Source organism: Neolamprologus multifasciatus, chromosome 19, assembly GCF_963576455.1.
Source record: "Neolamprologus multifasciatus chromosome 19, fNeoMul1.2, whole genome shotgun sequence".
Lineage (NCBI taxonomy): Eukaryota > Metazoa > Chordata > Actinopteri > Cichliformes > Cichlidae > Neolamprologus > Neolamprologus multifasciatus.
In genome coordinates, this window is record NC_140457.1 from 19,063,397 (window position 1) to 19,079,159 (window position 15,763).

A 15,763-nucleotide genomic window follows, 5' to 3' on the forward strand; every position below is an offset into this window, starting at 1 on the left:
AATACATACAAATTAGGTGTATATCTTTGGCAGGAGTTAAAATGACCTCTTTGTTTCTGTTTTTCTATGATGGACAGCAGACCCACTGATGCCACACCTTTTGCACCCGTATAAACTGTATAAAGTGAACAAAAATGTGCCAAGAGGTTCGTTTTCCTCCCACTCAGAACTTCTGTAAATAATAAATAAATAAATAAATTTAGCCACCACCCAGTATGTATGGATGGCACTATGCTTCCTCTTTCTCTTTCTCATTCTTCCTCACTTCAAAAGCACAGGAGTGGGGTGACAGGCCATGGGGAGGGGGGACCGCATTGTTAATTGGCCTTTTCAGCTGAACAGAGAGGTGAAGGGAGGAAGAAGAGACGAGGACAATAGAGTCCCACTGCCTCTTCAGAACAAGAGGGATGCGCCGTTAAAAAGATAGACCTGCAGCAGGGCTCTCCTCACACAACCCCAAACTAAGTGAATGAGGCAATTAATCATGTGGCCCGCAGCTAACCGAGTAAACGGTCTGTAGCCTCGATATAGACTGCGGATAGTTAAAAAAAATTCTCTCCTGGCTCCACAGCATAGGACTGTGTCGGGATTTGAGGCATGAGGTGTTACCAGACAAACAGTTCCCTCACATCTCATTCCACTGCTGCCGCGGTTCAGTGGAACGATAGGTACTCTTTTTCCACTTCAATAAGGGGATGAAGCTCAATTAGCATTTCACAAGTCCCATTTCCCTCCTCTATTGCAACCTTCCCCGCCGAGCCCATGCTTTCTCTGGGGATTGTCCTGTTTTGGGCCCTTGTTGCCGTTGGCAGGGTGACAGTATTCGAGTGTGCAAACTTGTGCTATTGTCCGCGGGCCAGAGGGAGCCATGGAGACCCCATAATATGACACAGGAAAATGTTTGCTGATGGCAATTCTATGGGCTTTGTCCGACTCTTTCTCCTTCATGACGACTCGATTTAAGTCTCTAAATGTTTGACTACAAATGCAGGAGTGCTATCCAGCTCCTTTCCCTTTGTCCCGCGAGGTTTGAATGAGTAATTCAGCCTTTGTGTCGCTCGATTGAGGGGGCAAACAGAAAGACAAGATTCTTGAGCCTTCAAGACCCTTTCCATGGTTATGCACTCTTCAGATCCCACCACCCCTCACCAAATCCTACAGCTGACATCACTCTTGGGGAGGGAATAACGGGCTTATGTGTTAGAAACTCAACTTTAACCGCTCTGATGTCAGGTTATAATGCACGCATGCTCGACAAGAATTCGCACTCGTTTTTTAAACGCACATTTACCATTTTCGGAGCAGAAATCATCTTGTAGGAGAAATATTGCATCCCCTCAGCGGCTTTCCCCCTCCAGATCTCCATGACAACAATTTGCGATGGTGAAGAATTTGATACCAGGGCGCTTGGAGGCTGATTGGGGTGCATTGTAAGAGGCCTGGGGTCGCTGATTGGTTCAAGGGAAGCACCATAACTACAAGGAGTTTATATTCATTCAACTTGTTGAAGTGCTCCTATATTGCAGCCTGGGAGAAGTCTGAGGTTAGACTGAGAGAATCCGGACTGATCCAGCAGTGGTGAGTAAAAGGTTACTAATCTCTAATATCCAGCATCCCGCTCATTTGAGGCTTGATTGCGTGACTCGTGTGTTTCTCATTTCTCTTTAGATCCTGACGGTGGATTGCTTATTTTAACATGGATTGAACAAACCCTCGATACAATATGGCAAATGCAGACAGTGAGGTCAAAACTTTACTAAATTTTGTAAATTTGGCATCCAGCGACATCAAGGCGGCCCTAGATAAGTCCGCTCCGTGCAGGCGCTCCGTGGATCACCGGAAATATCTCCAGAAACAACTGAAGCGCTTCTCTCAAAAATACTCCAGAGTCCCAAGATGCCACACACACAGGTCTGCGGAGTATAGGTGCGCCAAACCGATGGGGTCTGTCCATCAGAGTGTGGCAGAAAAGGCCAGCTCTGGTGCGCAGGATGTGGATCAACTGGGGGGCTCTGTGGAGCAGGTGCCTATGAGGAAACGCCAGCTACCGGCCTCATTTTGGGAGGAACCTAAGTTGACCCCAACCAAGAGGGAGCACTCATATTTAGGAATGAAAAGGAGCCATGCAGGCACATCGGAGGGAACTGAGAATGAAAAGAGGAAACGAAGTTATGACGATGATGCAAAGGCCGCAATATCTGCGTACAGCCGGCGCAGCTCGGCGGATAAAGAGACGCTGAAACTGGACGTGACCTCTCACCACTGCGTGAGTGTGTGCGGCTGTTGCCCTTTCCAGTACCACGGACACCAGATCCTTCACAATCACATTTTTGTCCCTCATCCGCCCCTGGGATTGTGGAGCAAAGCAGCAGGGACTGAGACGGAGAGATCCGAGCATCCTTATGGACAGAAAATTCACACGCACGTTGTTGTCAAACCCATACCGACCAAGCCCACAGCTCAGTCTCCAATCTTCAGTGTGTTTGGATTCATTTAATTAACTCACTAAATGAACCCATCACACAAAACGCGTGTAAATAGGACTAATGACTTTCAGCGTTTCTCTTTCAGCATCGAGATACTTCCTCCAGCACTTATTGAAATGCTTCATCTATTTTTGTCTTTTAAACCTAAAGGACTAAATTGCACTGAATAATTTCATCATCTTCACTTTCATGCCAGTCTTATGCCTGAAAATTGACAGTAAGGTAAAAAGGTTTCTACTTTTAGGTGTCTACAGAGGATGATTGTTCTTTTTTTAAGTCAAAAAAGTCATAGAATGAATCCAAACATCCTGTTTTAGTTTCCTCTTTTAAGTATGAGAATCGCCTTTCTTTGTCAAAGTAATGTTTGATAGGCACATTTGAAACAATGACTTTTATTTTTAAATAAATGATTCAACTTCCCTTAAAAACTCCTTTGGGCACAAGATCATTTTTACCTTTTGCTAAAGCTTTCTCCAAAGGGAAAACACACACACACACACACACACACACGCACACACACACACACACACACACACACACACACACACACACACACACACACACACACACACACATTTTGAAGGACAGATTAAAGAGGCTTATTGTCACTTCACATATATTATAAATAGATATTTATACACATAAAATTTCTTTGAGAGGAACATTTACACATTCAAGATATCAGACACGACTAAAAAAAGAACCACAAGAAGATAAATATAGTCTTATCTCTGAGGACTATATTGCGTGAGGTTCATTTTAAAGTCAGTCAACGTGGCTCAGGTATCTAATCAGTCTGTTTGGCAGAGGTACGCTTGGGATGGATCTCAGTCTGTGTCCCCCCATCTGGGTCCGAATCTTTAATCTACAGAGGTGCAGCAGTGGACATGGTGACACTAAAGACAAGACAAAAAGGAAAGATAAAGAGGCTTGTCGCTTGCTTCCTTGTGGACCACATTTGCATTCAACGGACGTGTGAGGACATGAAAGAAAAGAGTGAAAGAGACATGTTTCCATCTGATACTTACACAACTTCCTCTTGACAACGTGCCATTCTTCACGGCTGTCCAGCAGTTCAGTGAGCTTGCTGCACAGCTGAACATGGCCAACATACTCTAGCAGCAAGTCTATAATTGGCCCTGCCCATTTACTCATTACTGGCGTTGAGATCCACTCGCAGAACTAAAGAAGAAAATCATATAAATTTACATTACTGAAAAAGAACATGCATATTTTTGTTATGACCAACTTTTTGCTCTTTTTGCATACCTGTGTTATCCTCTCTGAAGGCTCATTGCAATTTAGAGGAAGCATGCTGCCATTCTGCAAAGCATATCCGTTACTGCCAGCAGTTATTATATCGGATTGTCCTGCAGCTGGGTGAGGGGCACTGCCATAAGCACACGTAAAACAGGAGAACGCATCACAGCCATTGTCCAGAAGGCACTTGAGTAGAGGCAGATTATTCTGACAAAGTGCAACAAGAGCTGGGAATGTGGTAGTACATGTTGGGATGCTTGCATTTACATTAGCTCCTCTTTCCAGCAGTAAAGACACAGTGCTGACACAACCCTGACGCACAGCCATTAGCAGAGGGCTGACTGGATCCAGGCTTAGACTAGCACCGGCATTAAGCAACGCCTCTGCTGTTTCGGTGCTGCCGTTAGCAATAGCAAAGTAGAGGGCTGTAGTGCGTCGATCGGCATACTTGATGGAGTGGCTGTGGGGCAGTGTGGCGTTTACATCTGCACCTGTCTTCAGTAGCACAGCTGCTACAGTGTGTCTGTTGTGCTCTGCTGCCAGGTGGAGGGGGCTGATCCAACTGTGCCGGAGCATGGCTCGACTTGTCACCGAGACGAGCAGAGATACAATCCTGAAAACAAAGCAAAAGGATGTTAATGTAAAGTTAACACAACAAATACAGAGAAGTTAGAGCTTACAGCGCCACTTACAACATCCGCTCCATTGCATATTTTAACAATAATTTCAGGATATGAATACAAATTTTACACACTAATCAGTATTTTTTTTAAAGTGTTAGTATTCGAACTTACTTGTCATGTCCATACTGGGCAGCGATGTGCAAAGGCAGCAGTCCTGAGCTTGTCGGTTTGTTGGCATCTGCATTTTTAGTCAACAGAAGGGCCGCAATTTCCGTGTGGCCATTTTTACTCGCTTCATGCAGCGCCGTAACCCCATCGCATGTCTGCGTGTTGACATCTGCACCTAAAATAAACAAAAAACAATCATCATTCTTTTATAATATAATTTCATTGAAATCATAAACATGAAAAACCTGGAATTTTTTTGTACCTTTCTCAATAAGGTAACACAGTGTCCTCATCTGTCCTTGCTGAGCTGCTACAACCAGTGGAGCGATGGTGTAGGTATTAGATGGATTAATTATAGCCCCAGCTCTTAACAGTATCTCACAGATCTCTGTGTTGTTTCTCGATACAGCCTCATGAAGGGCTGTCCAGCCCTGGGCACACCGCTGGTTCACAGTGGCCCCATAAGAGAGAAGAAGGTTCACCATGTCTATGTTCTCAAGCTCGCATGCTGGACAGACACAAAAAGACACGAGTCAGCCTGGCTTCATATGAGCTGTTGTAAGAAATTCTTAGCCCACAGCTGTACCTTTGTACAAAGGTGTTTCTTTGCTCTTGCTGCTGATGTCAGGGTCAGCACCTGCTTCCAAAAGACACTGCACACAGGCCAAGTGTTCACAAGACACCGCAAGCAGCAAGGCCGTCTGCTCCTGCAATGTGCGCTTGTCTACTGAGCCTGGAAGGGCTAGAACAGAAAATACACATTAAACAAAACAAGCACACATGGCATTTTAAAAGTCCTCCCGCAATAGATTTAAGTGTCTTTTCTTAACATGTGATTCATTCAAGGGTGACAAATTACATTTCTGGGATAATTCTTTGAGACTTTCAATCACCTACCCTTTAAAAGGGTCTTCAAGCACTCAGCCTGTCCACAGTAGGCAGCATCATGCAAAGGTATCCATCCATCATTGTTCTCCTTCAGCACCCAGTGAGAAGAGGCTGTCAGATTTTTGACAGTTTCCACATCCCCTCTTTTGATGGCACAGACCACAGGATCAACATCCCTTGAAAGGAGAGAAAACCCCTAAAACATTAAGTAGTCTGAATACAATCAAGTGTATTTTTAGAAAGACACCAGATCCTGATGGCAAAGGCAGCACTGACCCTAAAATCTGTACATAAGGTGATTATCGTCATAGAAGTAGAAAAAACAGCTGATTTTGCTCTTAGTAATCCAGGATGTGTGATTTTTATTTTTGCTATTTATGCAGAAGTTGCACACAAGAGCCACCAGCACCCTCACTCTGAAACACACACACACACACACGCACGCACACACACACACACACACACACACACACACAGGCAGCCTCAAATAGCCCACACAACAATAAAAGACTCACTCCGGCTCTGACGCGCCGTCGCTCTCATTGTCTCCTCTCATATCCCCTCGCAGTCGCGACACAGCTTTATTACCGGCATAACGGAACTGAGACAAATAGTCAGAGTAGCTGAATTTCGTCATTACTGAAGGTAGATTTTGCTGTTTTCCTTCCCAGGTCGTCGGCGGAGCAGCGCGCAGAGCCGAGCGGGGCTCAGCTGTGGTCTCTCAGATTATTTTGGGACTGTATTGTCAGGCGGCAGGATGACGGACTTATCCATATATGTCAGAAGACTCGGACGTTTAAAGATAAGAGAAACAGCCCTGGAGATAATGCAGTGTAAGGCCAGCTCTTTTCGTCTTTACTGGCTGGTTTCCAAGTTAGATAACGAGACTGATATGTGACAACTGCAGAAGATAAACAGAGACCCCCACAACGAACCATTAATCACTACTCCATTTTGAAAAGCCTGTGCACATTGACTGTATTATAAGCGATAGGCGGTGGCCTAATGTCCCTAGAAAAAAGGGAGCAATACATAAATAAAAAAATAAAAAATAAATTTTTTTTTTTTTTGATAAACAGACTCCAAACGTCAACACATATAGCTGTTGAATAGATGTTGAATAATAATACCCTCCACCACCCTAAATTCCCAGAAAAATACCGAGGATGTGACCTCTGCGTCCTTCATGGCAGCTAGAGGCGTGGCCTGCGTAATATCTTCACTCCAGCGACGAAGACACTGTTATAGCTCAGGTAGCTTATTTATCAGAAGATACCAGCGTATTAAATGATGCCAAAGATCATATTTTCCTTCTTATGTCTTCGAGATTTTTACAATTTAAGTCCTGTTGGGGGCACCGATGAGTCAAGTGTCTATAAGTGGTGTTTTTGCTCAACCATGTGGAGATGGGTGACATATTAGAGGAAAAAATAGAACTATTGACCGTATAATGAGGGGGTCCAGTGGCCCTGTTATGTTGTGGGATGGAGGCATTTTGTGGGCGTTGTTTGGGTTCACATGTCCTCTTGGAGGGAAGGGTGACTGCAAATTAATTCAAAATGAGTTCTGAGTAAACATCTTTATCCGCTTATGAGGGTGCCCTCTGGGTATCACGAGCTCTCAGCCTAAATATACACTTATGGGAGATTTTAGATAAAGTCTTTGAGGGAACATCTATAGTCAGAATGGCGATCCATCACAGAGGAGAACAAATGCTAAACACAGTGGTGTATTGGTGTCAGATGTTGGCACACACACACACACACACACACACACACACGCACACACACACACACGGCAAATGTTATGCTTAACTATGAAAATGAAGCTATGAATCTATGTAAATCTAAGTCAGTTTGCATACATTTCCATAACGGAATGCTGAACGTTGGATATAAAACTGTGTTTGTAATTCCGTTTTTATTTCATTTACACTTTTTTTTACCACTAGATTTTTAAAATATTTTTTATATCACTTCAAAAAAATATGCTATTGAAGCAAAAATCTCAAAAGTGACCAGTCCATGAATAAAATCCACGTTATTATTTATCAGCTTTTTTTTCAGCCTCATACTTTGTCAGCCAACCTTATGAAACAATGTGTAACAAAGCTTTCATCTATGATTCTACAGGCACCACATATTGATTAGTGCCTTTGTTTATGGCCTCTGTGCAGCTCAGAACTCATTTGCTTATTTTGACTCACATGTCTGAGCATGTGGCTTGTGAGTGTCGTCTAATCACTAAATCTCATTTAACAGGTTTCAGTTTCTCCACAAGAGTGAAAGGTTTTGCCACTGAACTTGAGAGACTCTCAAGGAAGTAAATCTCGGTGTACTCTAGACCTGAATATTTGTGTGTTAACAAGTTGCTTCCCTGTACAGTAAAAACAGTCTTGTAGGGACAGAAAGACCTCCTTAACGCCACCTGTGAGCACTACACATTAATGCTATTGGTGCTGTTTTATTTGTGTGTCTTTAAGCTTTAGACATCTTAACATTTGCATCACATGTATGGTAAAATAACTATAAAACGTGATGATTTTACCTCCACTTACTACTCAAATACATCCTTTTAATTAATGTTGTTTTCATTGAGCCTCCACAAAAATAGCCCATTGAGGCTCTTCACCATCAGAAAACTTGTAGTAACTCTGCTTTTTTAACAAGCAACACTAAGGCAGTCAGCACAGACCGGCGCTTTTCTTTCATGTCTTTTGTTTTCATCTTGACGGCTATTTAGATATACTGATACGTCACGGAGGCATTTCACGCTGTGCCATGCTCAAAAATATAATAATAACTATCTCTATGTTTCACTAAAAAAAGATTAGGAATAGCATTTGCGGTATTTGGTGACAAGATAATGTTAAATTGTTAAGCGTTAAGAAGCGATAGCATCTTTTCTTACCTGAGCAGGTTGGTTGTTGTGTTTTGTGAAGTGTGGAAAGTCAGGGAGCATCCAGCCAGCCTGTCTTTGATGTCACTGTTTAGTCTCTGGTAAAGAGACCCAGCTTTTTGGACTGCAATCATCACAGAAGGAGATTTGTTGTCCAGTCTTAAGTGCAGAACACCTCAAAATATGCTGTTGTCTTTTCATAGATGAGTGAACACTATTCATAATAGAAGTTGGAAAATAGAAGTTAGAACATCAACAGCAGCAATAAAATCACAGGCACAGTATAATACACACATCCCACGTGAATTAGTGACCTAACTCATATAAAAGAGCTGAAATCTGCAAAGGCCATAAATCAGAGAGCAGCGACCTCAGGCAGTGAGGGGGGATGCCTTTTAAGGACATGTTCAGCAGTGTTATGTTCCACTTGGTACTGCTGTTCCAGAGAAGGTGCTGGTGTGTGTAGTGTTAGTGAGTTATGCAACAGAAGGATAACAAAAAAACATGAAGCTGAGATTACAGGGCATGATAAATTTTACAAAACAATGACAGAGACAATTAGAATTAAATTAAGTAGAAAAAATCCCCCCCAAAAAACAGCTTGATAGACTCACCACATGACATTGTTCTTTCTCCTTATGCACAAAATATGAGTTACTTTGTAGAACAAATATGTTAATCCTAATCAGACAGTCTAAAGAATTCTGTCATAACATGCATCACCTCTTGCTGCGACTGTGTGAAGTGCAAAAATGAGTCTGAAGAACAAGCAGAATGACAACAGATTGTTTCACAATTACTTCTTCCGAAATGTTTTTAAAAAGCGCTTCCTCTATTGAAACTGGAAGTGGCCTCATAGTTTTATGACGACGAACGAGTCCTTCGACATATTTATTTTCAACCACGCAAACGGGCTCTATTGCAAATTCCCGGGTAATCTGCGATCTTTCCCCAACAAAGTCAAACCAATACATATGAAAACACATGTATGTCTCAAACACCTGCAAAAAAAAGCACCATCCTGTCATGACATACTAACATGTCAGGACAGGAAACAAAACAGGCATATTCAGTACCAGTAAATCAGGGACTCTGACAGTTTCTTCAAGCTTTTATGATGACGTTCATGAGGTTTTCTTTCCCTGTGATATACCAGTGCATTTGCTCTTTTAAAAAAATAAATTATTAATAAATTATTATTTTTAACCAACATCCATATGGGACATGGACATACAACAAGTAAAACAAGACAAGTTGAAAAAGACAGGATAAAAGAGGGATAGCAATAAAAAGTAAACCCAAAATCAACCTGATTTATATGTGTGTACACACAAATGCACACAAGTCCACCTGAATAAAGACACATGTCTGCACACATACCTACACACACACATATACAGATACATTGCAGTCAATGGTAATCTAGGTTTACATTGCTAGTTGTTGGATGTAGCTATTATAGAGCTTTCTTGCAGAATTGTCAGGGACTTTTCAGCTGTAACTACAATTATAACAGTGATGGGGTGGTTTGTTTATAATTATTAGTGGCTCTGCTCCAGTTCCAGATTTTTATTGGAGTGAACTCATTTTCGTGTTAAACCACTATTACCATTCATTTGGTGTCCTTTGTAACCTGTAGAAGATGACGGTCTAACAAGAAGTGTGTAGGTCCTCTTGTGAGTGTGTGAGAAGTAACATTTCAAAGATATAGGCTGAGCCCCTCGGAAGCAAACATGGATCTGAACAGGGAGTTTTCGTGAAACGGCTTTTCAGCTGATGTCCACGCTGTTTGTTTGTTAACAAAAGAAAAGTCTATTTATGGTACATCTCACATTAATCAGCCACGTGTCATTGGAAAAACGTAGACTGATATCAGTGATGTTGTGTATCACTGCATTCAAAGACTATGTGTAGATAGATATCTAAGCTTCGAACGCCTGCAAAGAACAAGAAACAACCAACGTCCTGTAAAAACAAGTCAGGACAGGACAACACAGATGGTGTTCAGTACCAGGGAATCTGTACCTTTGACAGTTTCCACAAAGCTGAACATTAGAGTTACTCTTATGTTGTAACTATCATGTTGTAACAGGGAATCCCGGAGTGTTTTTTTGTATATTTAAAAGTGCCTTTGTCCTAGAGCATGACAGGAGTCACAGAAGTGGCATAAAGTTGAGAACAACAGAGGTTTAGCGGTGCAACAGGATGGATGCCAAGGAGATTCGCCCTGGACTCATCTGTGGAACTGGTGTCGGATATAGTGGAGGAGTTGGGCCCAGTAAGAAGGCCTTTCCAGGCAAGCAAGACATAACTGGTGAAAACAGTGATTTCTGTAAGGGTTAGAGCAGCTGTTCAAGGTCTGTTGGACCTGTAAATACAATGTAAAAGTCAGACTTCTAGCTTGGTTTTAGCTTATTTTTTTTTATATGCCCTGGGCTTGTTTTATTATAAATAAATGTTACGTTCTACTCTTGAGTTTTGGACTCCTTGACTACCACTGCCCTTTTATTTTTTAGCTGCTCTCCATCTTATGGAAAAGGCTCTTCCTCTTGCTTCTCCTTTTCCCTTGTTACAACAAACTACAACTTTGAATTCTTATCAATTTTAAATATTTTTTAAAAGCAGTAGGTTAATAACAACACACACTCAGAAATGTTACGGCTGAAATGAAATTTAATTACATGTAAACTTTACCTGGAATTTTGTTACATAAGTGCAATATAGATGTTACATTTTATGAAATTTGGTCCAATAAATGAACTTCATTGGTATAAATTCAAGCACATTTTTCTTTAATGATTCATTATTTGAATAAATAAACCTTTGATTTTGTATAATTCAATTGTATTTTACTCAAAATTATTGTTTCATATTATAAAAGGTGAAGAATATTTTTTTTTAGTGTACGTCTTTAACCAAGTGTCTGTTTTCTCAGTAAACACACAGTTACAAAACTGGACTTTCAGTTAACACAATAAGCATGTGACACACAAACGCACAGGACTCACAAACATACTGCTGGACCAGTAACACAGCAACACAAGTCCTTAATGTATTTTCATGTAGAAAACAATTAATGTGAATTTTGGGGTTTTAAAAACAATTATGAAGATAATGCGTGGTGGCATAAGGAAGTAAAATTAGTAAAATGTTTTACAGGAATGTAGTCGAGCAAGACTCGGCTCACTCATACTTGTTTTCTTTGAAAGCTTGCTGCTTCTAAACGCCAAGACAAGCTAGACAGCAGCTGCAGTCAGTCAAAGGTATCCTCAAACTCAGCATTGTGACTATAAAGTGCAGTAGTCCAAACAACATACCAGCAGCTATTCCAGAGTTTTCCCACTCTTGTGAGACGCAAGGACAGTCCTGATGTCCTCTTATTTGTTACCTGTATGTGTTTTGAGAGTATATTAAATTGTCACTATGGTCTCCTGAGAGGAGCCTTTGATAAGAACAAGTAAAATGTCACAACTGCATCTCAAAGGATTTGGCTTGGCATCAAATCAATACAGGTCACAACGTCATCTACAAGCATCATCGTCCACGAGACTCCTGCCTGAGCTCATCTGTCAACCTGTCCGACACTATTGCACACAAGATGGGGCTCAGGGCTGATCCCTGATGTAATCCCACCTCCACCTTGAACCCATCTATCACTTCTACTGCACACGTCACACTGCCCCTCTATTCTCATATTTATTCTGCACCACCTTCACATATTTCACTGCCATACAGCGAGACTCTTCTGGATCAATTTACTTCATTTTTCATGGCATTTTATATCATTTTCTTTTTTCAAATTTTCTAATCAAATGAATTTTGTGACTATCATTGTGACTTTCCTTGAATGTTCTTTTGACCTTCCTTTGCAGAATGATGGTAGTGCATACTTTAGCACCATCTACTGAGGAGGAAGAGTTTCCTCATGTGCATTTTAACATTAAATTTGACTAAATTTGCTTTGTTTAAGGTGGAAATTTTAACTTCTTCAGTTACAAAATGAAAGTAATTATTTAAAGTTGAAAACTTAGTATATTTTAACATTTAACACATGCCTAAAGGTTGGAAAGCAGGAGGATTTGCCGTTTCCCTTGCTTTATAATTTAGGTTTTAATGAATTCATAGAGCTCAGTGGAAGTCACGTCTAGCTGTTAAAATCCGAATAGCAGCAAATTTTTAATGCGAGCTCTTTGTGGAGGCATCTACAATCCTTCCAGGTGTTTGTTTATTAATTCATAGCAATATTTAAACGTCTGTAAAACATAATTACATTAAGTTTGTAATTCTCTTTAAGCTAATTGAAGTAAGAATAAAAAAGAAATGTAAAAAGGCAACAATAACTTTTACGGGTTTTTTTGTAATTAAAGAATTACTAAAATAGATTTTATATTTACCAGAAGCCTCTTTGTCTTTACTTTTGATCATTTCTGAGAACACAACAAGTAATTGCAAGCATGTGCATATGTAAAAGTATTGTTCTGTAATTATTCTTTTTTAAAAGCAACTAATTATAAGTAAAATGATCTTTAAAATGAACACACTGAAAGCTACAAGGACAACTCTGATCCATATTTTTGCGGTCAGGTTTTCACAACATGTTTCAGGCTTTGCAGGAACCGGGACGGAGTGAGCACTCTTCGCGTTCTCCCGCTCTCTCTCGGTCGGTAACCAAGCCGAGGCTTCCCTGCTTTTGCCATGACAACAAAGAAACGATCCCGGTACATTCCCTGTTGTTTGGCCCCTGGTCACTAGGTAACAGCAACGCGAATCCAAGAAAAAACATCCGGAAAAGATCCCCGATTGTTCTTCTGTTCGTTTAAACGAAGAACACCAGAAGACAATTCTTTACGCATCAGCGACAAATCCACTAAAAGACATGACGACGCATTCTCTTCCTGTTTTAGAGAACAGTCCTGGTCAAAAACTCCAGGTGGGAAATCGAGTAAACAACATTTTTGTGACACAGTCGCAGGACACCAGGTAGGCCCGTGGTTTTGAGGATCAGCAAGTTACGTCTGATGTCCTACCCATTCATACATGCCTTTACTGTCTTAGACTGTTACTGACAGTTTTCTCTTCACACACAGAAGGGAAGACGATGCCAATCACATACCAGTTTTAAAAGTGGTAAGATTTGTGCCTTCACAGAAAATAGTCTCACTTCCACAGGTTCTATTTCTTCTATTTCCTGCTTTATACCTTTAATTCTATTTGATTTTACTTCTTCTTTTAAACCACTTGGTAACTTTTCTTTTGAGGCGTTTTACATAAATGCACCCTGCAAATGTTTCAGCATCAAAGCATCTGAGTGGTTCTGGTTGTGTGTGTGTGTGTGTGTGTGTGTGTGTGTGTGTGTGTGTGTGTGTGTGTGTGTGTAGCCTTCGAGCAGAGTCTTGGAGGCAGGAGTGACTACTTTGCAAAAGACCCTGGTTCTGAAGAAACAGGCAGAGCTGGATGAGGTGGAGAAGCGACTTGCACTTAAACAGCTGGATTTTAAAGCCTGCATGGAGGCCCTAGCTCAGCGAAGGTCTGACCTTGAAATAAAACTACAAGAGGTGAGCTGAGACCAACTTAAATGAGAAGCAGTAGTAGTTATCCATCATCTGAAAGAGACTGTCCTAATGTGGCTGGCTTTTGTCTTTTCTTTTCATGCAGACTAAAGAAAAAGTAGGGAAATTTGAGAAGTTCGTAGCTGAGAATGAAGTAAAGCGACGCAGAGCGTTAAAGAGCTGTGAAGCTTCACGGGCGCAAAACATTTTTAAAAAGCAGCAGATAAAAGATTTGACAGAACAGCTTAAAGGATTCAGAGACAGGTGTGACCTTAAAATGTTGTTTTTAATTTAAAGATTTCTTTCATGAAGCTGTTTTTTAAGCCCGGCTTTGCCATGGTTTAATTTGCAGGAGGCACGTTTTAAAGGAGAGAGTGGCAAAATACAAAATCTATGAGGATTATTTGATAAAAACACGAGATTATCTCCCCAGCAGTAAGTTCAAATCCTCATTATTGAGCCTTCAAATGAACTTGCTTTGTTTAGCCTGTTGAGTAAAGCGCACAGTCCGTTTCAGATTACCTCGACGACGGGTCTGAATCTCTAGTCATGCCCATCATTCGGCGTCATGAGACCTTATCCATCACACACCAGGAGCTGCTGCAACGTTTGCAACGTATGGAGGTGGAGGTGGAGGAAGGCCAGCGGCAGCTGCAGAATATGAAGGAGGAACACAGCGTAAAGAAACTGGTCAGATATACAAATACGGATGTTAGATGTATCATGTCTTCATAGCAGTACTGCAGTTTATAGCGGTTGATGTGTTTTTGTCTGTATTGCAGATGGCCAATAAAGAGCTGTCTGAACTGCAGAGTGAGTTAGAGACCCTCAAAGAGAAGAACAAGCAGGCAGAAGTTAACTTGCAGATGGAGCAAGACTTATCCAGAGAGAAGGTATGCCTTCCAGATTAGCTGGATGTGACCCTGCTCATTAATCTTGGGAACTTTGGATAGAAATAATGTCATGTGTGCCCTTCATGTTTCAGGTTACAGAAGTGGGAAGACTTCTTATGGCCATCAGCAACCTTGCAGAACAGTGTTACCTACCAGAATACGGACCGCTGGAAAAGATGAACGCGCTGACAATGATGGACATGGTGAAGGTATTTACGTGCAGGATGAGATGATTGTTAGGGTCCATTTTTAGTTTACCCAAATCTTGACTGACCATTTCTTTCAGGAGTACATTCTGGACAAGGTAGACACGGAGAGGAGAGCGAGGAGGATGATGGAGTTGGGGAGTTCGATGACAAGCACAACCGCCGCGGCAAACAAAAGAGAGAGGGGGTCAATGAGAAGCTTTGGAAGTAAAACACAAATCAAAAGTTCAAGTAAAGTCAGCAGAAGGAGTGAGACATTTGGTTGATGTTGTAGTTTGAGTATTCATCACAGTGTTGTCTCTTATGGTTTGTTGAGAGTGGAAGTTCGTTCTTGAGGTGGGAAGAAGCATTTGCTACCACTTCGTAGCAAATGAAGTGTTACCAAAACCTTGAGAAAAAAAAAGCTTGTAGGACAACATAATGTATTTTTTTTTTCATTATTTGCCTTTATAACATTTGTTCAGTGGTTCAAAAATCTGTGCACCAACCTTTGCACTTAAGACGTCATAGACAAGGAAATGAAAACGTAGCTGTTTGAAATGAGATCCTCATGTTTAACAGATCATCCGAACTTGTAAATTTGGATTTGGGCACATTGTACTGTGAATGTTGATTTTATTTAAAAAGTAAATAAAAATAAAGTGGTCATAATCAAATTATGTAAATGCTCACTCAATCAACAGCAATCCACCACCTTTGCATTATGCAAAACACCAAAAACAAGCAGCCAATAAAATCTCCTTTGACCCTATTGCCACACATTTCCCACGTTTCAGAGTTAAAACCTGTGAT

At 41.1% G+C, this 15,763-nt stretch overlaps 3 protein-coding genes across 4 annotated transcripts; 2 read left to right on the forward strand and 1 right to left on the reverse strand.

Moving 5' to 3' along the window:
• The first annotated feature begins 36 nt into the window (after positions 1-36).
• On the forward strand, positions 37-2,748 carry LOC146496439 (protein FAM181A-like). The gene is made up of 2 exons (XM_085142801.1): positions 37-1,578; positions 1,669-2,748. The coding sequence occupies exon 2, from the start codon at positions 1,724-1,726 to the stop codon at positions 2,495-2,497; it is 774 nt and encodes a 257-aa protein (XP_084998927.1). The 5' UTR covers positions 37-1,578; positions 1,669-1,723; the 3' UTR covers positions 2,498-2,748.
• Positions 2,749-2,862: 114 nt separating this feature from the next.
• Positions 2,863-9,363, reverse strand: LOC146496440 (ankyrin repeat and SOCS box protein 2-like). 2 transcript variants are annotated; one of them, XM_085142787.1, is made up of 9 exons: positions 8,938-9,363; positions 8,336-8,537; positions 5,435-5,601; positions 5,124-5,279; positions 4,800-5,045; positions 4,541-4,712; positions 3,756-4,359; positions 3,515-3,668; positions 2,863-3,382 (listed from the first exon to the last, which is right to left on the reverse strand). In XM_085142787.1, exons 2-9 carry the CDS (start codon positions 8,455-8,457, stop codon positions 3,252-3,254), a joined length of 1,752 nt encoding a protein of 583 aa, XP_084998913.1. In that variant the 5' UTR covers positions 8,458-8,537; positions 8,938-9,363; the 3' UTR covers positions 2,863-3,251. The 2 variants fall into 2 exon arrangements, with proteins under 2 accessions (XP_084998913.1, XP_084998912.1); XM_085142786.1 differs by lacking the exons at positions 8,336-8,537; positions 8,938-9,363 and adding an exon at positions 5,941-6,062.
• A 3,324-nt stretch (positions 9,364-12,687) lies between these two features.
• Positions 12,688-15,627, forward strand: ccdc197 (coiled-coil domain containing 197). Its single transcript, XM_085142792.1, has 9 exons — positions 12,688-13,303; positions 13,411-13,450; positions 13,702-13,878; positions 13,979-14,136; positions 14,225-14,307; positions 14,390-14,562; positions 14,655-14,765; positions 14,858-14,974; positions 15,052-15,627. The coding sequence occupies exons 1-9, from the start codon at positions 13,200-13,202 to the stop codon at positions 15,235-15,237; spliced, it is 1,149 nt and encodes a 382-aa protein (XP_084998918.1). The 5' UTR covers positions 12,688-13,199; the 3' UTR covers positions 15,238-15,627.
• Positions 15,628-15,763: the final 136 nt, after the last annotated feature.

Coding starts and splice junctions, on each gene's coding strand:
- LOC146496439 (XM_085142801.1), top strand. CDS start 1,724: ATGGCAAATGCAGACAGTGAGGTCAAAACTTTACTAAATTTTGTAAAT.
- LOC146496440 (XM_085142787.1), bottom strand. CDS start 8,457: ATGATTGCAGTCCAAAAAGCTGGGTCTCTTTACCAGAGACTAAACAGT. Junction 5,280..5,434: donor CTTGAAGACCCTTTTAAAGG/GTAGGTGATTGA, acceptor TTTCTGTTCTAG/CCCTTCCAGGCTCAGTAGAC. Junction 5,046..5,123: donor AGAAACACCTTTGTACAAAG/GTACAGCTGTGG, acceptor GTGTCTGTCCAG/CATGCGAGCTTGAGAACATA.
- ccdc197 (XM_085142792.1), top strand. CDS start 13,200: ATGACGACGCATTCTCTTCCTGTTTTAGAGAACAGTCCTGGTCAAAAA. Junction 14,308..14,389: donor ACGAGATTATCTCCCCAGCA/GTAAGTTCAAAT, acceptor AGTCCGTTTCAG/ATTACCTCGACGACGGGTCT. Junction 14,563..14,654: donor AACACAGCGTAAAGAAACTG/GTCAGATATACA, acceptor TCTGTATTGCAG/ATGGCCAATAAAGAGCTGTC.